The 17,466-nt window shown below is 40.5% G+C and overlaps 1 protein-coding gene across 1 annotated transcript in view; it reads right to left on the reverse strand.

Moving 5' to 3' along the window:
* Positions 1–5,018: 5,018 nt before the first annotated feature.
* Positions 5,019–17,466, reverse strand: part of LOC119725588 (serine/threonine-protein kinase BRSK2-like) — a 52,025-nt gene continuing 39,577 nt past the window's right edge. The window contains exons 6-16 of the mRNA XM_038197055.1: positions 16,721–16,789; positions 16,203–16,349; positions 13,287–13,321; positions 11,101–11,155; positions 10,842–10,954; positions 10,495–10,601; positions 10,066–10,192; positions 8,915–9,235; positions 8,023–8,149; positions 6,542–6,719; positions 5,019–5,423 (exon numbers count right to left, since the gene is read on the reverse strand). Of these exons, the coding sequence (XP_038052983.1) occupies positions 5,140–5,423; positions 6,542–6,719; positions 8,023–8,149; positions 8,915–9,235; positions 10,066–10,192; positions 10,495–10,601; positions 10,842–10,954; positions 11,101–11,155; positions 13,287–13,321; positions 16,203–16,349; positions 16,721–16,789 (1,563 nt within the window). The 3' untranslated portion in view covers positions 5,019–5,139. The remainder of the gene's footprint in view (positions 5,424–6,541; positions 6,720–8,022; positions 8,150–8,914; positions 9,236–10,065; positions 10,193–10,494; positions 10,602–10,841; positions 10,955–11,100; positions 11,156–13,286; positions 13,322–16,202; positions 16,350–16,720; positions 16,790–17,466) is intronic.

The raw sequence follows: 17,466 nt of genomic DNA on the forward strand, positions 1-17,466 counted from the left end.
TTTATACATTCCGATATCTGTAATATATAACTGAAATAAATAAATATAAATAGATAAAATAAACATATTAAATACTTCAATATAATATCTGTTGGTCACATTTCTGTGTACATACCATTATCATGCATGCCTTAACCCCATTGCACATGTGTTTATGACTTGTACATTTACTTTACTAACTGTGAAGATTATACAGGGTGGCCCCCCCCCCCAAAAAAAAAAAAACCAGAACGGCGTACTTCCGCTTCCCGGAGACTCAAGCAACCTATACCAATGCATGGGAAATTCTGTTAAAAGAAAAGTGATACCAAGATCGCCCGATTCGGTTCAGTAGTTTTTGTTCTAGAGCCTATTTTGTGAAACGAGGTCAGGAGTCATTTTGTCCCGATAATTTTCTAAACCGCGCCCAGGAATTTGACTTAATTGGATGGAGGGATTAATTGTCATGTGATAGGGCTCGCTCAATGACAGCCATCTCTGTAGAAGAGCTGCAACTGCATATTTTACGCAATCAAGCACGCATTGCGCAGTGTGGAAAATGTTCCAAACATGCGCGCTTGTTACTCGAAATGTGTTTGAAATACGACGCAGCCGATGCGCGTTATGCAAGTTGACGCTCAAAAGGCCGTTGCACGTGGATGGTCTGTAGGAAATGACGTCATTTGAAGGAGACCTAAAATGCCCACATGAAAGATGTGTGCTTCACAAAATAGGCTCTGCAGCAAAAACTACTGGACCGAATCGGGAGATCTTGGCATCATTCTAAAAAGATTGGCCATCCATTGGTACAGGTGGTTTGGGTCTCAAGGTAGTGGAAGTATACCGTTCTGTTTTTTGGGCCACCCAGTGTAAACATTTGCAAAAATCTACAACATTAGAAATTATATAAGGGGAGTTTCAGCCCGTAAAAAAATAAAAGCAAAAAAGCTCTGCTAGAAACCAGAAGGAAAATGAAAGCCGCCGGGCGCAATCTGCTACACAAGCCCATTTTGATGAAGTCAAGGTACGGCTCTACAATCAAACGACCATTTTGTGGCATACTTCTACATGCGCATAGTGAATGCATTTCACACATTTCAATTTACAATTGGCTCGTGAATTGAAACAGAAAAGGCTTTTTGTCCGACGCCGCATCTAGCTTTGAAAAAGTTAACAAAAGAGGAGAGGGGCACATTTTTTTCAAAGATCTTCTCCCTGGCAGAATTAATCAAATTTTGGGAAGCTTGAAAATTCAATGACAAAAAGAAGCATCCACGCATTGTGTACATTTAACGCTGTGGAAAACCAATACAAGCTAAGCAGCTTTGATTTTTGTGGGAGTGCTAGAGCCGTACCAGGACGTAAGCAAACGGGCCTTTTCTGTTTGCTGCACTCATTAATGCAATTTTACATTCTGGGGCCCGCTTTTTCACTTTTATTTTTGTATGGCCGAAAACTCCCCTTATTTAATTTTCCATGTTGTGCAGATTATCACTTTTTTTTAACACTCAATGCAATTAATACATCCAGAACACGTTCAAAATGTTCTTCAATGTTGTATTGCCATTCGAACCATTACATGACAAGAGATGTCTAATAAATATTTTAAACTCTGGGCCCAATTTGTTTAGCGCTGCTTAAAAGTAAGCAGAAATGTTGTGCTTACTGTAGCAGAAAATTTGTGCTAACCTTAAGCACTATTTAATAGCATGGATGTGCTAACGGTTGCGCGCGCATGGAGATTGCAATTGTTACGTCACTGATTTAAGCAACGTTTTCCCCTGAGGTAAATGTGCCTTTTGTAAGCTTACTGCTTACAGTCTCTGTGAAATAGACGGAAGTTCTGTAAGCAGAAATTGTGCGCTTAGCATCGCTATAAACTTGGGCCCCGATTTTAATGGTTTCCATCTGAAAGTATTGACAGTAATTTACAAACGTACTACGGGCCGTTATGGCACAACTACTCGTATATCTCAACACTGTCAGGATTCAAACCGTTGCTTCAGTCAACTCGGTCATAATATCTAAACATGTACTGACCACTATGAACTTTGGTACAAAAAGAGTAACTCTGTTTTAAAAAACAACTGTAAATCGTCAAAGTTTGGGGCTAAAAAATTCAGTTCATCCGTCGTCAATATCACAAAAAAAGTTCTGTTGTTTTCTTCAAATTTTCAGCATTTAACATCGTTGCCAAACATTCGTGATTCAGTAATTTAACTAGTCTTCCCCCCTGCATAACAATTGAACAATATGTTCTGGGCGTGACGTGGGATGTCGGGAGCCCATTTGTTCCCCCTTTTGCACTTCTGCAACCAATTTGGGCGATAAACAATGCAGTGCGCCACCAAGAGTTTGCCACAAAGAGTTAGTTTTGTCCAGTGCATTGTGGGAGATAGTCGCCAAATTAGCAGCGCAGGACATTAAAAATTGTTCGTTTTTCCAGTCAGTAGTTTCGTAAGCGTATGATTCGAGTATATGTTTGCCCTTTTCTTTCCTTTTTATCAATATGTTCTTTTTTTGTAAGGCGGCAGAACGCTATGCCCCAATCTATAACAAATTAGCTCAAGTTGTCTACTGACACTCATTCAAATGGGCCGTGTTTTGTCGACCGTAAACTTTAAAATGGACTCTCCATGGCAAACTCTTGGTGGCGCACTGCATTGTGAATCGCCCGAATTCAGCAACCCTGTATATACAGATCCCCTGGTTAATATGACCAAATGTGGCCCTTAGAATATATATCTTCATCTGCACTCGCTTCTCTATTTACTTCCAGTTGGCAAAGTAGGCCCAACCCTGCAGCTTCAATGGAATTGCACAACCCTTAGGTCCCCTCTCAATTCATATCCGGGACGAGTTCCGGACAAGTTGCAAACATTGTATCACAGACAAGTGGCTGACATTATATCGCGGATAAGTTGCAGGATTCTGAACAACTTCCCTGCAATTTTCCCGCAATGAAGTTATCAGTATTGGTGAGTCAAGCAATTGACCTATCGCCGTTTGCGAGTTAGCCACGCCCCTTAGACAACCCTATGGAATTTTTGTACACTAACATAGCTGCCAACTAGTACGATTTTTTCGTAATTATTACGAATTGTTTGTTAACTTACGAAAATACGATTTGCCTCTAAAACATTACGAATTTCCCATTTTCTACCTAACGAAAAAAAAATACTTGTAAAGTATCGTTTTTGACCAAAAACTTCTGGCGAAATGTCGCGATAATGGATGGACTGGTGACAAGTCTAATAAGAATGCAGTCAAGCACCTGATAGACATCAATGTAGTGTGCGCAGTGGAGTACTTTAGGACCAGACTAAAAATATTTTTCAATGGTGTGTCATTTGTGTGCATCTCGTGGATGTGTGGTTGTGTGTACTGTATCATGTATGTGAGTACTTTTCAGTGACGATCGTGAGCACTTTCAGTCGCTTATTGCCCGAATGAGACCCATCAGTGCGAGATTTTAATCATGGAATTTAATAAGAGTATGGTTGGAATAATTGGTAATAGAGTTTGAGTTTATCACAACGGACAGAAAAGATAATCAGCATGCGTTTGCAAGGTATGTTGGCGGGATATTTCTATTGCATACGGTGGCCCTAAATCATTGTGTGTAAAAACATGATACGAACTCGAAACTACACATCGATAGCATGCATCTCAAAAAAAATATGCGCACATGTTATTGTTGTTATTATTTATTTGACTTCAACAAACAAATACAGACATTAAAACAAAATTAATTTAAAAAAAACTTTATTTTATTTTTTTTTATTATTTTTTTTAATTTATTTATTTTTTTAAAATTATCTTTTGGCCTACAGTACATTATTATTCACAACAAGAAGGGTATGCACATGTACATGTAAACCATGTACCTGTACTCGATGTTGGTAAAGCTTTTGATAAAACGAGAAGTTGAAAATGACCGCGCGGGTTGATTACTAATTGGGATTTTGAAAAGTTGGCAGCTATGCACTAAGTTTTGTTTGTCTCAGACTTTGCGCGTTCCGCGTTCGCCACATTGTGGGAGCTACTTGAAACTCATAAATAACGCATAGGCGCGCCGCTGATGGCAATGACAATAAGAGTCATGTAATTGGACAATATTTCACAAACTGCGTTGACGCGATTCTCAGGCGATTTTACCGCGACAGGTCAATTGCTCATGAAACTTTCCCGGCATGCTCCGGAACATGTCCAGGACAAATGCAGAGCTTCTTCCGGACAAAGTGAATGATTCAACATCAACTTGTCTGGAACTCGTCCCAGGTATGAGTTAAGACGGGCCCTTAATACCCTACCGTATACAACACATCTTTTAGTCCAAAATCCTTAAAATCACTAACTTATAGTCTCATCCTCAAACCTTCACTATATTAAACATGTTAGCGTGCATCGTACCACTGTTACCTTTCTGTGCTAACCTATACATATCCATGTACAAACTTCAAAGGGGTGAAAGGTTATCGGACATGACATACATGTACATACAATTTTCTGTCCTTTTCTAAAACTTGAAGTTCCTTTGCGAATACAGTGTTTCTTTTGCTTGTTTCTTCTTTCATTTTGCTTCAATTTTCTCAAAACCCTCCCAGGTGTTGAGGAGATGCTATGTCAATACCAAAAGTGTTTCCCGTTCAAAAAAGTTAACAAAACATTTGCATAATCTCAGACGAACACGCACATCAAAGCCAAGCCAAATTTTCCACAGTCTAAAAGAACCTTAAAGCTATAGTCCATCATTTGCAGCTATCCGAAAAGTAACTGGCGTAATTATTATTAAAAAACATTCTTGGTTGAAAGATAGTAAGGGGAATTACTCCCTTTGAAATTGTTCTTTCTGGCAAGCTGTCATGTTGAAGAAATCAACAAAAGAAGGCCTTTCCAACGGTGCTTCTTAAGACGCACCGTAGGAAATTTAAATTAGTAGTTCGTTTTGTTATTCGGTGAAGCGTGCGCAAGCATTGGCACGACGCACTTCATCAGGTCAGTTGTTCAGCACCCTTCTTTAGATTTTGATCACTTTTGTTGCTTCAAATGAACAAAATGCACAAATTACAAATGATGGACTATACCTTTAAATATGCATGCCATGTCCAAATTCTCCGCCTCCATTGCGCAATTTTTTTTTCAAAAAAGAGTTTAACGTCAGTTAAAGGATGCGTTACCGTTGGTGACGTCGCTGATGGCCCGGCTCTTCCTCTCCCCCCGCAGCAGCCCGTCCGAGGTGCCGGCCACGCGATCTGAGAACACCTCGTCTGCTTCATCCTCCGTGCTGAAGGATTGCGTCATGGGGGATCTGGTGGCGTCTGGGCCGGAGTTCGTGGAGTTACCCGAGTGCAGCATGCGGAGCGAGGATTCGGAGTGACCTCGCGAGGTGGTCATGTGGGACTGGATGTCTTCCACCAGGCGCTTGAACCGTCTGGAAGGACCTGAGAAAAGAAAAAAAAATCTTTCATTTATTCTTACCCTCCTATAGCTATATCCTTTAAGACTCATCACCAGGTAGTTCTGAAGATTTGTTTTGCGGATTTAGAAAGGTACTACTCAACTTGGAGAATAACATTGGTCATTAAAAGCCTGATCCTTCAAGATCTTTCACCATCCACGAAGAGGTTTGGGAGGTTTTTGAGGATTTTGGAGGATTGAGGGTGGAGACCATCCACTTCTGTTTTGCGGGAACTTGACCCATCTCAAAGGACAAAAGCATGATAACATACAATGCACATCAAACCGCAACCTTTCTTGATCATTCAAAATCCATCAGGAGGTTTGCTGGCTTCAGAAGAAAATGGACCACCAAACCAGTAGGCATAATGCTTAGCAGGCTATAAGACGACAAAAGCGTATAGCCCACTGACCTACTAGCAGCCTTAAATGGACCATTAAACCTGAAAGCACAAATGCTGGGCAGGAAACACGACGACAAAAGCTCACGGCTCACTAATAAAATTCCAAATTGAAATTAACCACTACACCTGTAAGCCAATTGCTAAGCAGGGTGACAAAATCTTATGGCCTACTGACCTGATGTGAGGGTGAAGTGTATCACTAGGACGGGGTTCTCCTTCCCAAATAACTTGTAAGCAAAATGTTAAGCAGGGTGACAAAACCTCATGGCCCACTGACCTGATACGAGGGTGAAGTGTACCACTAGGACGAGGTTCTGAGCCTTCCCACTTAACCTGGAAGCACATTGCTAGGCAGGGTGACAAACCTCATGGCCCACTGACCTGATACGAGGGTGAAGTGTAACACTAGGACAAGGTTCTGAGCCTTCCCACTTAACCTGTAAGCACATTGCTAGACAGAGTGACAAACCTCATGGCCCACTGACCCGATATGAGGGTGAGGTGTACCACTAGGATGAGGTTCTGAGCCTTCCCACTTAACCTGGAAGCACATTGCTAGGCAGGGTGACAAACCTCATGGCCCACTGACCTGATATGAGGGTGAAGTGTTCCACTAGCTAGGATGAGGTTCTGAGCCTTCCCACTTAACCTGAAAGCAACTTGCTAAGCAGGGTGACAAACCCTCACGGACCACTGACCTGATATGAGGGTGAAGTGTACCACTAGGACCGGATTCTCCTTCCCAGTGTCGCCGTCCGCGTTGAGAATCTCCACGTGGAACTTCATCGGTTTGGCAAAGACGGCGCTGCTACCGCCGCGCTTCAGCTCTGCCTTGAAGGCGTGGGGCGACAGCACGCTGTGACTCAGGTCCTGAATCTGAAGCAGAAAAAAAAGTTTTTCGAGGTAAAAAATAAACTAGATGATGGAAGAAATCAGTGTGTCGAATCGTTTGACTTTAGAGTTATCAGACTTAAAACCTAATGGGGTAATACAGGTACAGTATAGACTCTGTGCGCAAACAACAGAGGGCGCTTTTTACCAGTTTCAAATGTTTTGTGGATTGGACACACCCCGTGCGTGTAGTGATTCGGGGACATATAGCACAAAGCACACACAACTTATTTTCTTTTGAATGTGCACAAAGCCACAGCGTCTTTGCGGGAGCATCAGGTGGCAACGGTATTTGGTTCAAATGTCTCTCCCAGTGGTCTCCCCAACTCTCTTTTTTCTTGCTGTTGAGGCGGTACTTGTGAATGGTGCTCATATTAGATGTATAACATCTGTGTGGATTGCTCCGGCCTTAACCAGGTGGTTCTTCATTAAGTATGATCTGTTGTGAGTCCCGTAGTGGATGCTTTCAGATTAGGTCATGTATAGCACAGACCTGTACCGTGCGCATATTTGTTTTTGCAGCATACATCGTATTTCAACCAATCAATTCACGCACCCCAACATGAATATTTATCAGACTGTGTGGATGGAAGACACTTAGGTTCTCATAGTGTTTTCCCTTCAATAAAACCTATCCCAACCAACAAAAATGTCGATGATAATGGACATAGGTGGTTTCGAACCACAGATCTTGCGATCCATAGTTCACTCCACTATCCACTAGGCCACTGTGGCAGCTCCACGAAAGCCATTCTTTCAAATGCTTTAATGTACATGCATGACTGAGCGATAGCAATACAGCGATGTTACTGTTATTTTCTTATGAATGAACATCGAACTAGCTGAATAATCATGATCCATTGACGATGTTTGCCGCAAAAAAAACCCACTGCATACCACACCACTCAGGTGCCTTTGAGGTACAGGGAAGCAAGTGACCAAGAAGCCCATCTAGGTTCCTTAATACTTTAGAAGCCTTTTACCATTAGTGGCTTTCAGCCTTGTTATGGGCGACTTCAAATTATCAAAAAATTGATGGACAGCTGTGCAAAGGGAAAGGAACTCTTCCTGCGTTTTGAAACTTCGGCACCGACTTCGGTAAAACGTACCTCTGGCTGAATGGACCTACCAATAGTATGGCAAAAGATTGCACGTTCCTGTAGCATGGACCTGAAGGGAGCCAGAGTCCCAAAGTTTGGGGCCTAAAATCTCCTGCGCAAAAAATCTCCAAAGCCAGAGACAAAAACCGAAAATCTTGAATACACTCTTATGTGAGATGATGTCTTACCGACAGTAGAGCTTGTACGAGGTCCGCCTTGACGGAGCTGAATGTCCGATCTCTGATGGCCATGGAGAGCTCATCCTCGCTGCGATCGCTGGTCACCAGGCTGCTAAACCATGACTTCTTGGACATTCTGTTTGCAAATAGAGAATAATAAGAAAGCGGAAAGAATCCAAAATAACTTCTGCTTTATATTTTCAGATATGTTCCTGTCGCAAAACAGGTCCCATTCAGTACATACCTCAAATCTTTCCAATCATTTACCTAAAAACTGTTTAATGGGGAAATACATAATACATTACAAATTGCACATTTGTCATCAAATACGTGCTCATGGCATGATACATCTTATTATTACCCCTGTTCATCAGGTCAACGAAAAATATTTAATATTTAATATAATTTCAACTCCTTTGGGAGTATGCAACTGGATTAGCCATTCTGTTAAACAAGACTGCTCAAGCACATTATGTGACCCTCCAGCACAAAACCAGTCACACGACCGTATTTAGAGCAGCCTATAATAAATTACACAGGCAAACTTATCTAAATTCAGATTTCGGAGTTAGCAGCTAGAATAATAAATACGTTTCATTTTCAATGAATTAAAATTTCTAAATGTCTCAAGGAGTTCATTTGGGAACTTTTAATGACAAATTTCTCATTTTAAAAAAAACTTTCCATGGCCTGAAAATCGGGAACTGAAAATACCTATAATTCCGTCAGATTTGTCCGATTTCCATGTTCTATACATCATTGGAAAGGTTATACAATGTCCTTTCCAATGAGCCCAAAATCTTAAGTTTTCGAAAATTGGTCCAAGTGACTGGTTTTCTTGCTGGATGTTCAAATTTAGTGAACGAGATGTGGGCCAAAACGAACGAAGATAGTGACTCACTCTGGTGAGCTGTCCGGCGTCAGCGTGCTCTCTTCAGATTCCGTGGGCTGCATCATCTTCCGCCGGTGGAACCGCGGCGAGCCCAGGATGCTGTTCTTGATGCTGTTGAGCCGCGCCCGCCACAGCGACTGCTGCTGCGGCTGCTGCTGCTGTGGGGTCGGGGACGGGGAAGGCTGGGGGGTGTTGGTGGGGCTACCCGGGGGTGTCGGCTGGGCGGGGCTGTTGAGGATGGGCATCATGGCGCCGCTGGAGTGCTGACGGGGTAAGTGGCGGGGGCTGTGCTGCGGGGAGGGTACGGGGCTGCTGGTTACACTCCTGCTCCTGTTGAGAAAAAGGGAACACAGACATTCTTCAATAAGACACTTTTTTTCATGGTGCTACGAAGCACATAACTTTCTGCTCAGGGAAAAATGAAACTTAAACAAGCCAGAATGTCTTCACTGTGTTGGATCCGAGGTGTTTTGGATTTCTGCAACTCTGTTTGTCACAAATGGTTTAAGGCCTTTAATGTGACTCTGTATCCAGGCCAAGACGCTCATACTGTCACAAAAGAACACGGTCCTTGCAATCTGAAGTCTTGTTTAAGCGTGACACTTGCAGTTCTAGCCTAGGAAAAAAAAACATTAAGCGTTTTCAGGGGGGCACACTCGGGACTCAGCTGCGATAAATCTGACTCCGTAGTTACCATTGCGGAGCGACCATCTCAGGTAAGCACATCCCCCAAAAGCATCTTCAGATGCATCTAAAAATACGCCCTATGGCCGCCAGTTGTGTCAGGCATCGCTTGAAACTCACACCGCTTAGATCCTGCATCTGCTAGAAGCCCAAGGTACCCCTTAAATCATCAGGTACACCTCAAGTGACTGCCTGTTTACATGTAATTTCGCATCTTCCCCAACAAGCTTTTTCAATGGAGCATGCAAGTCTTGCCAGATGCCAACTCAAAGCTATCAAAATACAGGTTAAAGGAGTCAACTTGACCCCTTCTTGACCCCCTGACAGTCCTCACCTCCTAAGTTTCATTCAAATTGAAACTGATCTCGAGGACCACAAAAATTCTCATGCCTGTCTAAACCCCTGTCTAATCGGATTCCGAATGACACCCCCCCCCCCCCTTCTACCACTCCCTTCTTCTGTGAACAAGTACTCACCCGCTGAAGTTATGCACCTTGAGAGCCCTCCTGGCAGGTGACATGGGGAGATCCCCCGGTGGATCTAGCGTCTTCCTATCAGCAGAGCGTCTCCTGTAAGAGTCTACTCGCTTCCTGGGAGGGTCGGCTGCAGAGAGAGAGGGCCATGCCAACGTTTGAAGGGTGCACACATGCCTTAGGAGTGCAGGCCAGTAAATCGGTCCGAAATTCTCTATGCCGGCTAAATCACGATTTGCATGCCGTTAAATTCTTCAGTATTTGAGCATATTGTGGGCCATGAACTTGAGGGTTTGTAAAGAATAAGGGTGGAAGCCGTGCACAGGACCGTGAGCTTGTATTTCTGTGAAATTTGGATGAAATCAGTTTCTTCTGATGACCACATAAGTAAGAGAATGACAACGACCAGTGAACAGAGAGTCTTATATCTACCCGAGTCTGAGCGAGATCTCGATGATGCCTCGCTCTCGTCCTCAAAGCTGGGTTTTCTCTGCTTCCGGTCCAACAGCAACGAGTATATCACCTTCTCTGAGTTGTGGCTGTGGGTAGAAAATGAGTTATGAGTCAACGAGTGTTGAATTATGGAATGAGACATTGTTGTGACTCAAGTACAAATGTTGAAGATGGAGGAGAGGGGTGTAGCTTCAAGTTCTGATTCAAGATTTGAGGGAATTTCAGAAAACTGAGAACTGAGTTTTGAGTTAAAAGATGAAGAAACGGGCTTGCAAAGTTTTGAAGTATTGAGAAAGTAGACTTGCTACACAAACAGGAGGACTTACTGTTGTCCTAGTAGATTCCTGATGAGTTTATCTCGGTCTTTGAAGCAGCCTAGGGAGCCCATACTCCTTAAGACGTCGGGGTCGATATCGTTCTCGCTCATTAGTACTGGGATCTGTAGCAAGACAAACCAAGTCAAAGTTCCAATTGTGCATTTAAATTTTAATTCCTTACACTGAATGCACTATTGCAATTTCACTGGGCAGGCTTGATGGACATTTTGACCTTAATTTTTCTAAAGATTAAGATTGTCAGCTTTACCTTGACTGAGGTTTTCCTGGGTAGTTCCGTGTCATGTCCGTCGTTCTTTGAACCACTGTCATTTGAAAAAATAAAAAGAATTTCATAATTCTGGATTCTAAATCCATACCATCTTTCACGCTGTCACACTGTCAAGTTTCTCAAATGACATTTGATTCGTTTAGGTTTAACGGAAAGAAAATGATAAACTCGACCAGTATACGAATATTGACTGCTTCAAGTGGTATAGAAAAACTAGCCTCCCGAGGTGAATATCGTGTGCCTCGCTCTCGGCCAATCAAGATACGGAATCTGTGGGTGAGGTGTTACAAAAATGAACTTGACAAGATTGATTCAGTCTTTTAGCCCAATAGACTGCAAACTGCAAACAAACTGCAAAGCGATGTATGGTTTATATGGACTCATTCTGGAATAAACACAATGTAACACAATGTAATACAATGTATAAATACAATGTAATACAATGTAACACAATGTAACAATGTATTACAATGTTTCTATTGGGTTATACTGGGTCATGCAAAGGGGTATCTGGGCGTTCACTGAATATCAACCCGGAGCTACATGTACATAAGTAAATGTAAAGAATCTCTTTTAATACATGAAAATTATTTCTTGGTATACCTACGTAATACAGAACTAGTAGATGTTATTTAATAAAGACAATTCTGCAAACAGATGTCATTATAAGCGACTGCAAATGCCAACAAATAAATGGAAATGTTATATGAGTTGCAATGTAATGGAAATGGTAGCAGGATGGAAACAAAAGCCTAAAAAAAAAAAAAAAAAAAAAAAAAATGTATAAGTTAAATATCTAGTTTGTAGCAATGCAATGAAATATATGCTGCAGAAATTTCAGAAATTTACTTTTGGAATGCCACCAACCGCCACAAATTTTCCCAGCCAGAGGTTTACAGTAAATCATAACTGCCCAGAACATTTCTCTCATTAATCACAGGGATAAATATAAACACTGCAGGGAGATATGTTCTAATGACGGTTTATTTGTGTCCACATTCCGATTGGCTGGCTAGCTTTTATCCGTCGGTAGTGCCGCCGTTAGTCCGATATGGGGAAGGGTTTGTTAGTGTAACTTCGCTGACCTATGACGATATGTCCTGTGCATCTTTGATTCAACATGAGGCCACAAAAAAAGTCTCCGGTTTCTGGTATGGAGCTTGCCTAAAAAGTGGTGCGGCGACGCGCCTTTTTTTTTTTTTTTGGTTACCTGTTTTTTTGCTTCAAATGTCGGCTAATGACTGCAAATGGTGCCCGACTAAACTTAGTGCAAATATTATGGGAGACCAGAGAGGCCACATAAAGCTTATTCTCAATCATAACCCCATCTAAAAACACGTTAAAATTGTGCAGCAGCAGGATTCCAGTCAAACCAGTGAGTTTGGCGGTTTTGAGACATCATCTTTCATTGAAAAAAAACCTTTTTCATTTTGCCGACGCGCATGGCTACGGCGACGCGCGCGCATACCAGAAACCGGAGACTTTTTTTTTTGGCCTAAGGGGCATCATAAGAGATTTGTGTTCTGCTTTGAAGGGGACATCAACCAAGCCAGACATTTCCATAGTTGTGAGGCGTTCTGGCAAGAGGATACAGAACCGGGCAGAGGTCGAAATGCGGGTTTGTGGGTATTAGGAAAGAGAATAAAAATTCTCCTTACAATACTGTTGGTTGCACTTTGGTCTGACATTCCATTGACAAGTTATGGCTGTTTACGTTTGCATTTATCAACATGTCAACAAAGTAAAATACTGAGAAAAAGGCCATTAAAGTTTCGCAGTCATTAAAATGAAAGATGCCAATTATTTTTCCTTAAAACCACTTTTAATCCATGATTTTATGCTATTTCTTTAAACTATGCGTAGTACATGTATCAAAAAGACAAATATCAATAAATCTGAAAATCAAAAAAGAATCACCCCCATTTGGTTTTTGCAGTCTGTGCCCAGTTCCATCACACTTAGCAGATACTTCCAATTATAAATTAATTTTAAGGTCTGGTTAATTCTAAAAAGATATTGTTGTTTTTGGCTGTTTCGGCAACCAGCCGAAACAGCCTTTGTTTTTGTTAAGATTTGTTTGGTTTTTTTTTCTTTCTTTTTCAGTCATTTTGCCCATATCATTTGTACACGTTTACGTGCACATTTAGAGAGAGTTGATGACTTACATTATAAACCATGGATGCCGCTGTATCTGTGATATCTGCAGGGAAAACATGGAAAAGGAAAAGATTTTAAATACAAGAATATAGAGAAAAAAAATATATAAAAACACATGAGTATTATCCAAATGATACTGCAGTCAAACAAACTCAGCTCACACTGCTGTCTGACATTGAAATCATTGCATTTGTTTCTCCATCTGTTTCAAAAGGCAGTTGTTCATAACATCCCGGCAGATTAATCAACTGCATTGATTGCTTTCAAGTCGGAAAAAAAATCAATTCAGACAAGAATAATTTGCCTCACACTAAAAGCACTTAAGAGAAACGAAGTTATGTAATCCTGTAAATGGTCGTACAGATATTAAAGGTTGCATTCTCATGCTCTTCCAAATTTTTTTTAAAATTCTCCATAACAATTTCAATCTGTGCAGGGTGAGTCAGAATAATCTGGACCCAAGTTCACCATTTTTTTTTTGGGGGGGGGGGGCAAATATAGTATATAGAAGAAAAAAAAAACTGAGTGTTTTATATGAATGGTTATTACCTTGTCTTCCACAGGAATTTTGAATGTTTTCAAATTAGTGGCTGTGGTGAGGAGTTATGCCATTTTCATTGAAGTGGCTCATTTTCCAGTCTGCACACAGAATTGGTTTTGCCTTTTTTAAATGTGTCAATAACTTCAAGTGAGTCAGTCACCATGACTAGGATTTTATTTGTTACACTGCTTCACATCAGTATGCGATTTCAATAAATTTGTTGAACCATGGAACCGTGGTCAGAATGTTTTTAAGTGTAAGATCTTTGCTAGCGCTTTTCTTCAAAATGGTACAATGGATATGTACATGAAACTTTCACCACATACACTTATGTCCAAAAAAACCAGCCTATAACATAATTATCTCATTTGCACTTGTTTTGATAATTGCTACATATTTTTAATATTTTCTTCAATTTTGGTCCAGATCATTTTGACTCACCCTGTACGGTATGTTTTGTTTTTATGCAACAAACTAATTTATTCTGATTTGGGCATCTGCAACCCCTGAAAAAAGGGGCTTTCATTTTACAGACCAACGAAACTGCCCTGTGAGAACTGAATTATTGTCTGGCAGCTAATGATTCAATTTTTTGGAAGAAAATATCCAATAACTAAACGTTGGTGGATCTTTTGGTTCCATGTCTCACTCAAAAGTGAATAAACTTTTCATTACTAGGAAAATAGCAATTGACAAAAAAAAAAAATCTTTTTTTTTATGACAAACTCGAAAAACAGCACGGAAATACATCTTTAACAGAAGCTTTCTAACATGTCTAAAGAGAAATGTCCTTTAGGTAGACAGGGTACTACACAATATGGCAGGTTCTCTCTGGTGTGAAGAATCTTGTTATGATGTTAATTGGAGGGAAACATATGGCTGTCCTTGAGACTGTGATGGCAGAAAATTCACAGACCGAATCTAATGTACAGAGTATAAGATGAAAGGCCATGCCACTCAAAGAAGTGTCACTGGCTTATAATTTTTTTGTTTTTTTTGGTTTTGAGAAATGTGGTTGAAAAATTGCAGCAGAGAATTCTGTACTGTGAATGAGTTGAAATCATGCAATAACTTTTCGTTACTGAAATTGAAGAAATTGCATGCGTAAGCCCGTATGAAATTCAACAAACTAATGACATTTTTTAACATTTTATTTTTAATGCAAATTTTCATAATGGCTAGATTTGATAATGGTCAACTGATTTTTATTTTCACTAGTCTGATAACCTTGAAAAGTAAATTACTTAACTGAAGTACATGTAAATCAAATTAGGTTTTGCCCTTCACCGACGTATAAACACTGTATACTCAGTGTGTTACCTCCTGAGTGAAAGTTGGAAAAAACACTCGGGTGGCACTCGAACCCACGACCTCCTGCTTTCTAGTGCAGATGTCTTACCACTCGACCAACGAGCTAACGGGATCGGTTGGCTGGTTCGAATCTGATGTACACAGCAGCGGGTACCGCCTTAGCTATTTGTAAGATGAAGTTTGCATCGGGGTGATGTAAATTTTTTCCAACTTTCACTCGGGAGGTAACACACTGAGTATACAGTGTTTAAAACGTCGGTGAAGGGCAAAACCTAATTTGATTTACATCACCCCGACGCAAACTTCCATCTTATGAAGTACATGTAGTTTTTTACTAGCCAGCAGCCATATTTTTGCTAGACTGTAGAAATTTACTACACAGCTACCTTCCAAGTTTTTATCAACATGTACCAAATTATATCATGCACAATTTGTTTAAAACTCAAAAGTCAATTTTAGTTTTACTTCTAGTAATTGCATGTAAGAAAGTAAAAAGAAAAACCAACATTTTTTTCTCATTAAACCAGGAATAGAGAAAATGTGAGACATTGTGACATTTTTCCCCTTCAAAAATAAAAAATAATAAACAAAATTAAAAATATGAGACAGAACTGGGCAGAGGTCCAAATGAGGGTTTGGGGTATAAGAGAATACATTTTGTAAATTTCTCCTTGCAATACTGTTTGTTGCATTTCAATCGAGCATTCCATTGATGCGTTATGGCTGCCCAAAAAAAGTAGAAAACTGAGAAAAAAAGCCTTTATTTTGAGTTTTGTCGTCATGAAATGAAATGTGCCAATGGTTTTTTGCTTAAAAACATATTTATTCCAAGGTACCGGTACATGTATCAAAAATTACAAATATCAATAAATCTGAAATCGAAAAAAACAAAAAACTCCTCCATTCACTTTTTTTCCTCCATTTTTTCCACTTCAGCCGGTGCCCAGTTTCAACTCATTTTGCCAGAACCCCTCACAAATTTTGGAGGCTAAATTTACATTTTCCTTTCACAATCAGTCAATCGAATGAAACAAATCGTTCTTTTGCCAGTAAATTTGCTATTCATCCTTACTGTTAGTCTCTTCTCAGCGTGTGTCTCCACCATCCCTCGTAATAGATTCTGACAGTCCGGCGGGACAAAGTGAGGAATATGGAACACGCCTCTCTTGACTTTCTCTAAAAGATTCCTGAGATTATCGTCGTCAAATGGTAACGCTCCCTAGAAATGAAAGAACAAAAAAAAACATGGATATTAGTCGGGAAAAAACCCCAAATTATATCGTGAATATCTATATTATAAGTTTTGCGGGTATCACCATGTGGAAGGATATCTCTTCTTGCAAGAACTGTGGTTCTGAAAAGAACCGGTTGGTTGAGTGTAGAACTTTACAGTTGAGTGTAGAACTCTACTGTGCTATAGGAGTTCTACACTCAACCAACCGGTTCTTTTCAGAACCACACTTCTTCCAAGAAGAGATATCTTTCCACATGGTGTTACCCGTAAATCTTATAATTTATCTCATCCGCCAGTTAAAGATTTCAATGCGCAGGGAAGGGGGTGGGGCAAAAGACATGCTTTCCTATACTTACTACAAGTAGAGCGTAGAGTATAACACCTGCACTCCAGACATCAGCCCGCCTCCCATCGTACTTCTCCCCCTGAAACAAAAAAGAAAAAAAGAAGAACAAAAAACTCTTCAAGTTAGTCGGTATTTTATCCACTAAATCAGCACTGAGGTTCCCACAAGTGGTATCAAGAAGGGTAATTCCACGGTAACTCACGTTACATTTTCGTAACGTGAGTAACCGATTTTGTGCGTCTTGTTTATCATACATAATACATTTTTCTGGATGTCATCTTTGGTGCTTAGGTAGGTCTAGGTCTACTCCATCTACCATGGGGATAACAGTTATTAAACCTTTTCAGTAAGGTAATTACAGCCCAAGGAAACTCAAAAATACATCAAAAATGTAACGTGAGTAACCGTGGAATTGCCCAGAAGATCTACATGTACTGGGTTAAGTGTACAGTGCGTCCCAAAATACCCGCAACTTTTTTTTGCAAGGCTCTACGTCGGCGCTGAAACACGTACCGCCATTATTTTTATACCATTTTAATTAATGCTCGGAATCTGAACTTCATCCCTGGCGAGTATTGGTTTCATATTTCAAAGAGTTTTGGAATTTTTCTTGTTCAAATAAAGGCATGTCGAAATCAAAATCAACGGATTTCAAGGGAAAAGGAGCATTTTAGGGACGTGCTGTATGATGAACATGTGCATCTTACTAGACTTTGCAATTAAAAGTTCTATCAATTCCGGTAATTGAAAAGTGTA

This window comes from Patiria miniata, unplaced genomic scaffold, assembly GCF_015706575.1.
Source record: "Patiria miniata isolate m_02_andy unplaced genomic scaffold, ASM1570657v1 HiC_scaffold_1, whole genome shotgun sequence".
NCBI lineage: Eukaryota > Metazoa > Echinodermata > Asteroidea > Valvatida > Asterinidae > Patiria > Patiria miniata.